The sequence below is a fragment of the Sorex araneus genome, chromosome 2 (assembly GCF_027595985.1).
Source record: "Sorex araneus isolate mSorAra2 chromosome 2, mSorAra2.pri, whole genome shotgun sequence".
NCBI lineage: Eukaryota > Metazoa > Chordata > Mammalia > Eulipotyphla > Soricidae > Sorex > Sorex araneus.
The window spans coordinates 235,823,594-235,830,626 of NC_073303.1; the positions used below are offsets into that span (position 1 = coordinate 235,823,594).

The 7,033-nt window shown below is 55.2% G+C and overlaps 1 protein-coding gene across 1 annotated transcript; it reads left to right on the forward strand.

The window, feature by feature from the left end:
• The first annotated feature begins 998 nt into the window (after nucleotides 1-998).
• On the forward strand, nucleotides 999-1,919 carry LOC129402361 (olfactory receptor 7A17-like). The gene has a single exon (XM_055128617.1). The coding sequence runs from the start codon at nucleotides 999-1,001 to the stop codon at nucleotides 1,917-1,919; it is 921 nt and encodes a 306-aa protein (XP_054984592.1).
• Nucleotides 1,920-7,033: the final 5,114 nt, after the last annotated feature.

Sequence of the window (7,033 nt, forward strand, 5' to 3'; positions counted from 1 at the left end):
GAGCAAATCAATGAAGGATAGGAGGACAGTGCTACAGTGCTACAGTGCTACTTTGTTTGTGGAGGGGAGTCATTCCCCGAGGTGTTCAGGAGCTACTCCTGGTTGCATGCTCAGAGGTCTCTCCCGGCTGTTCCAGGAAACCTTCCAGGATACGAGGAATCAGCCCCAAACCAGGCAAGCGCCTTCACCCCTGTCCTATCTCTCCAGCCCTAACATTCTCCTCTTCATCCCTTCTCAAGGCTAAATGGACAACACTGGGGCCAGATACATGGTGCAGTGGGCAGGGCATTTGCCTTGCACGCAGCTGACCTGCTTTGATTCCTGGCATCCCATAGGGTCCCACTAGGAGTGATCTCTAAGTGCAGAGGCGGAAGTAAGCCCTGAGCACCGCCAAGTGACCTCAAAAATAAAATCTAAAAAGAAAACAATAGGGGGCTGGAGATAGTGCACCGGGAAGGGCGCTGGCCTCACTCACAGGCAAGCTGGGTTCGGTCCCTGGAACCCCATAGATTCCCTTGAGCCTCACCAGGAGTGACCCCTAAACACAGAGGCAGGAGTGAGCCCTGAGCACCACCTGGTGTGGTCCAAAGAAGAAAAGAGAAAAAAAAGTTGGGGTGGACATTTGCCTGCACACAACAGACCCGGGTTTGATGATCCCCAGCACCATATAGGGTCCACACAGTGCCTCTGGGAGTGATTCCTGAGCACAGAGCCAGGAGTTGGCCCTGAGCACTGCCAGGTATGGCTCAAAAACAAAGACAAAAACAGTCATCATCTTTTTTTTTTCTTTTTGGGTCACACCCGGCAATGCACAGGGGTTAGTCCTGGCTCATGCACTCAGGAATTACTCCTGGCGGTGCTCGGGGGACCCTATGGGATGCTGGGAATCGAACCCGGGTTGGCTGCATGCAAGACAAATGCCCTCCCCGCTGTGCTATGGCTCCAGCCCCCAAAACAGGCTTCACTCTTGCTTGGCTTCCAGCTGCCTCTCGCGCGCCATGGCCCCTGGGAACCACAGCCGCGTGTCCGAATTCATCCTCCTGGGCCTGTCCGAAGAGGCATTTCTGCAGCCCCTCCTCTTCTGGGTCTTCCTGTCCCTCTACCTGGTCACGTTCTTCGGGAATCTGCTCATCATCGCGGCCATCCTCTCGGACCCGCGCCTGCACACGCCCATGTACTTCTTCCTCTCCAACCTGTCCCTCGCCGACATCTGCTTCACCTCCACCACCGTCCCCAAGATGCTGCTGAACCTCCAGACCCAGAGCCGGACCATCACCTTCGCGGGCTGCCTGAGCCAGATGTTCTTCTTCCTGCTTTTCGGGGGGCTGGACCACTTCCTCCTGACCACCATGGCCTACGACCGCTTCGTGGCCATCTGCCACCCCCTGCACTACACGGTCCTCATGAACCCCCGGCTCTGCGGGCTGCTGCTGCTGGCCTCGTGGGCACTGAGCGGCCTGGACGCCGTGGTCCACAGCCTCATGGTCCTGCGCCTGAAGTTCTGCCCTACCGTGGAGATCCCCCACTTCTTCTGCGAGCTCAATCAGCTGCTGCGCATGGCCTGCTCGGACACCTTCCTCAACGAGCTGGTCATCTACTGTGCCGCCGGCCTCCTGGCCATCATCCCCCTCACCGGCATCATCTACTCCTACTCCAAGATCGTGGCGTCCGTTCTGCAGATCGCCACGGCCAGCGGCAAGGCCAAGGCCTTCTCCACCTGCGGCTCTCACCTCTGCGTGGTCTCCCTCTTCTACGGCACCGGCCTGGGTGTCTACCTCAGTTCGGCCGCCACCCGGAACCCCAGGGACAGCGCCGTGGCCTCGGTGATGTACACGGTGGTCACCCCCATGCTGAACCCCTTCATCTACAGCCTCAGGAACAAGGACATAAAGCAGGCCCTGGTAAAGCTGTGGAGCTGAAACAGTCCCACGTGGGGGGCCCGGAGCGGAGGCCTGGCCGTTAAGGCGCTTGCCCGGCCGGGTTCGAATCCCGGCATCCCCAGTGGGGTCCGGAGCAGCACCAAGAGTGATTCCTGAGTGCAGAGCCAGGAGTCAGCCCTGAGCACACTGGGTGTGGCCCCCCAAAACCAACAACACAACAGTCCTGTAATGTGCCTGGCTCTGACAGGAGAGGCCCAGGGACCTGGGAAAACACAGCATAAAGAGCATGGGGACTAAGGGGAGGGCGTTTGCCTTGCATGTGGCTGACCTGGATTTCATCCCTGACGTTCCATAGGTTCCCCCGAGTACCGCCAGGAGTAACCCCTAAGCATTGCTAGGTGTGGCCCAAAAGGCCAAAAGGAAAACAGAGAAGAAAAACACAACTGTGACACCGTTTAGGGAGGTTTCTTTCATTCTTTTAAAGTTTTTGGGTCACACCCAGCTGTACTCGGGGGTTACTCCTGGCTTTGTGCTCAAGGATCACTCCTGGCAGTGCTCAGGGGACCCTGTGGGGTGCTAGGGGTCGAACCCAGGTTGGGATACATGTAAGGCGATGCCCTCCCTGCCGTACTGGCTCTTGGCCCCTGGGTTTTGTTCCATATCCACTGGATAATCCCCAGGAGTGGTGTCGCTGGATCACGTGGCCTTTTGATGTTGCTTGGGTTTGGTTAGGGGGCTGGGGGGGCCTCCTAGTTCATGTTCAGGAGGTCCCGAGCCGGAACCCCAAGCCGTGATGCCCAGCCAACCGGGAAGATGATTCTGTGCAAGGGCTAAGGATGTGGTGGCAGCGCTGACCAAGGCCACGTGCCGTGCATGGGGTCTTCAGGGCTGCACCCAGCAGTGCTCTGTGGACCCAGTGGCACCAGAGATCCACCCTAATCACTGAACCACCTCCCAACCCCTGACTTTTTTAATTTTTATTTTGTTTTAATTTTAAATTTACTTACTTTGTTTTGGAGTGGAGCAATAGCATGGCAGGTAGGGCATTTGCCTTGCATGCGGCCAACCCGGGTTCGATTTTCTGTCCCTCTCCGAGAGCCCGGCAAGCTACCGAGAGTATCCCGCCCACACGGCAGGCCCTAGCAAGCTACCGTGGCATATTCGATATGCCAAAAACAGTAACAAGTCTCACAATGGAGACATTACTGGTGCCTGCTCAAGCAAATCGATGAACAATGGGACAACAGTGCTACTTATTTTGGTTTGGGGTCCACACCTGGCAGTGCTCAAGGCTGACTCACGGCTCTGTGCTCAGGGATCATTCCTGGCTCAGGGGTCCCTCTGGGGTGCTGGTAACGGAACCTGGGTGGGCCACATGCCAGGCAAATGCCCTCCCCGATGTACTATCTCGCCGAGCCTAGACGATAACATTTTTTTTTTTGGTAAATGGAATACTATGGAGGATTTTTTAGGTTAGGTTTTGGGGTCACACCCAGTGGTGTTCAGGGATCACTCCTGGCAGTGCTCAGGGGACCGTATGCTGTTCCAGGGATCAAACCGGGGTACAGAGCAAGCGCCTTCACTCCTATCCTGTCGCTCCGGCCTTTATTGATTGTTATGGAAGCAGCACAGGTTACAAGAGAGCGTCAGTGTGTATCTGTACTGGGGCTCAATGTCCCCACGCAGGGCCCACGCCCGCAGTGCCAACACCCCACCTCCCAGTCCTGAAACCCCCTCTTCACCACCACCACCCCCCACTGTGTGCCCACGTGGCCTCCACACTGGGACCAGGGTCCGAGGTTTCTCTTCCCAGCGATCGTTATCTTCACTTCGCACACGGCAAGACCACCCAGTACTTTGCTTTCTTCTCACACCTTCGACGTCACCCACTGCCACAGAAAGCCAGATGTCATCCTTCCGTTCGGTGTGCAAATGATTTCTCTCCCTCGGCAGGCTTTGGGTGAGAAGGGAGAGATCAAGATAAAAGGGACCCGAGAGTTAGTTCAGCGGTTCAGATGCTGGTCTTGCACGCGGCTGACCCGGGTTCCATCCTTGGCACCACACAGGACCTTGGAGCACCGCCAGGAGTGATCTGTGAGCACCTCCAGGGGTGGACAGAAACAAAACCAAACAATGAATAAAATCAAAAGAAAACTGCACGATGGGGCCGGAGTGGTAGTACAGTGGGGAAGGCATTTGCCTTGCATGCGGCTAACCCCGGTTTGATCCCTGGCATCCCATATCGCCCTCCAAGCACCACTAGGAGTAATGCCTGAGGGGCTGGAGTGATAGCATAGCGGGTAGGGCGTTTGCCTTGCACGCGGCCGACCCGGGTTCAAATCCCAGCATCCCATAAGGTCCCCTGAGCACCACCAGAGGTGATTCCTGAGTGCAGAGCCAGGAGTAACCCCTGTGCATCGCCAGGTGTGACCCAAAAACCAAAAAAAAAAAAAGGAGTAATGCCTGAGTGCAGAGCCAGGAGTAACCCCTGAGCATCACCCGGTGCGACCCAAAAAGAAATAAATAAACTGCATGCAAGAGAGAATGTAGCAAACACAAAAGTACATAAGTTTATAACTGTACATCACAGTGGTTCTCTAATAAAAAAATTTTAATAAAATAAAATAAAAATTTTAAACAAAGGGAGAGAATGTAGATTGGGGGTAGAGCGGTAGCACAGGGGGAGGTCACCGGCCTTGCACACTGCTGACCAGGGTTTGAGCCCCGGCATCACATAGGGTCTCAGCCACCACCAGGGGTGATTCCTGAGCACAGAGCCAGGAGTAACCCTTGAGCATCACTGAGTGTGCCCCTCCCCCAAAATAAAAGAATGTGGGCTTCTCCAGCGGGGAAAGAGCCCAGGGAGCATAGAAAAAAACGGGGTGTGGGACCAGAGTAATAGTACAGTGAGGTCCTCCTCATTTGCCTTGCACGCGGCCAACTCGGGTTCGATCCCCAGCATCCCATAGGGTCCCTCAAGCACCGCCAGGAGCAATTCCTGAGCACAGAGCTAGGAGTAACCCATAAGCACCAGTCAGTGAGACCACCCCCCACTGAAAACAAAGGAATATCGGAGAAACAGAAGCTTGTCAGTTTCAAAACATGATTTTTATTTCTTTTTCCATTATTTTTGTTTGTTTGTTTCCCTACCTGGAGCCTTTCTCCCGAGGTCTCTGACAGGTCAACTCTTGCCACAGGTGCGAGACGGGGGCAGGGGGCTTTGATTCTAGCCTTGTTCTTGTTCCAGTTTGCGGGACTCCAGACACGTTCATGCCCCTCTGGGCCCGGGATGGGGCAGGTGAGAAGCCAACCTCGGGTCTCTGCTGGGATTTGGTGCCTCTGCGCTGCGCTGAGTGTGTTTCCTGGAAGATGAGAACATAGACCCTGGGGGTGCGGGGAGAGAGTTCCTAAGGCTGGAGCACAGGACCGGGTTCCATCCAGGGCCCCTCCTGGGCACAGAGCCAGGAGTACCCCCAGTACCACCAAAAACAAACTCAAGCGGCAAGAGTTCGCGCTTTAGGGCTAGAGCGATAGCACAGCGGGGAGGGCGTTGGCCTTGCACGCAGCAGATACCCGGGTTCGGTTCCCAGCATCCCATAGGGTCCCCTGAGCACCGCCAGGAGTAATACCTGAGTGCAGAGCCAGGTGTAAGCCCTGTGCATCACCGGGTGTGACCCAAAAAAAGCAAAAAAAAAAAGTTTTAATTTGTATATTTTGACTCTTTTATGGGTCACACCAGAGGTGCTCAGGGGTTACTCCTTGCTCTGCACTCAGGAATTATTCTTTTTCAGTCACACCCGGCAATGCACAGGGGTTACTACTGACTCATACACTCAGGAATTACCCCTGGCGGTGCTCAGGGGACCATATGGGATGCTGGGGATTGAACCCGGGTCGGCCGCATGCAAGGCAAACACCCTACCCGCTGTGCTATTGTTCCAGCAGCCCCTCCTTTGAGTTTAATTATTTTAAGTTTTTGTGTTTGGGCCACACCTGCAATGCTCAGGGGTTACTCCTAGCTCTGTGCTCAGGAATTACTTCTAGTGGTGCTCAGGGTTCCCTATGGAGTGGCAGGGATCAAACCTCGATCAGCCACTTGCAAGGCAAGCACCCTCGCTGTACTATCACTCTAGTCCTGCGATTCCTTTAACTTATTTAATTTTTTTTTTTTTTTTGCTTTTTGGGTCACATCCGGCGATGCTCTGGGATTACTCCTGGCATTGGTCAGGGGAACCTATGGAACGTCAGGGATGAAATCGAGGTCAGCCACGTGCAAGGCAAACGCCTCCCCTTAGTCCCCATGCTCTTTATGCTGTGTTTTCGCAGGCCCCTGGCCTCTCCGGTCAGAGCCAGGCACATTCCAGGATTGTTGTGTTGTTGGTTTTGGGGGCCACACCCAGTGTGCTCAGGGTCTGCACTCAGGAATCACTCTTGGTGGTGATCCGGACCCCATGTGGGATGTTGAGGAACAAACCTGGCCGGGCAAGCGCCTTAACAGCTAGGCCACCGCTCCGGGCCCCATTCGGGACTGTTTCAGCTCCAGAGCTTGACCAGGGCCTGCTTTATGTCCTTGTTCCTGAGGCTGGAGATGAAGGGGTTTAGTATGGGGGTGACCACCGTGTACATCACCGAGGCCACGGCGGTGTCCCTGGGGTTCTGGGTGGCGGCCGAACTGAGGTAGATGCCCAGGCCGGCACTGTAGGAGAGGGAGACCATGCAGAGGTGAGATGCCAGGAATCAAACCCAGGTCAGCTGCGTGCAAGGCAAATGCCCTGCCCACTGCACCATCTGTCTGGCCCCAGTGTTGTCCATTTAGCCTTGAGAAGGAATGAAGAGGAGAATGTGAGGGCTGGAGAGATAGGACAGGGGTGAAGGCGCTTGCCTGGTTTGGGGCTGATTCTTTGTATCCTGGAAGGTTTCCTGGCACAGCCGGGAGAGATCCCTGAGCATGCAGCCAGGAGTAGCTCCTGAACACCACAGGGAATGACTGCCCTCCACAAACACTGTAGCACTGTAGCACTGTGTCTGTTGTCCATTGATTTGCTAGAGCAGGCACCAGTAACATCTCCATGTGAGACTTGTTACTGTGTTTGGCATATGGAAAACGCCACAGGGAGCTTGCCAGGCCGTTCATTCAGGGTTTTGACGTAGAA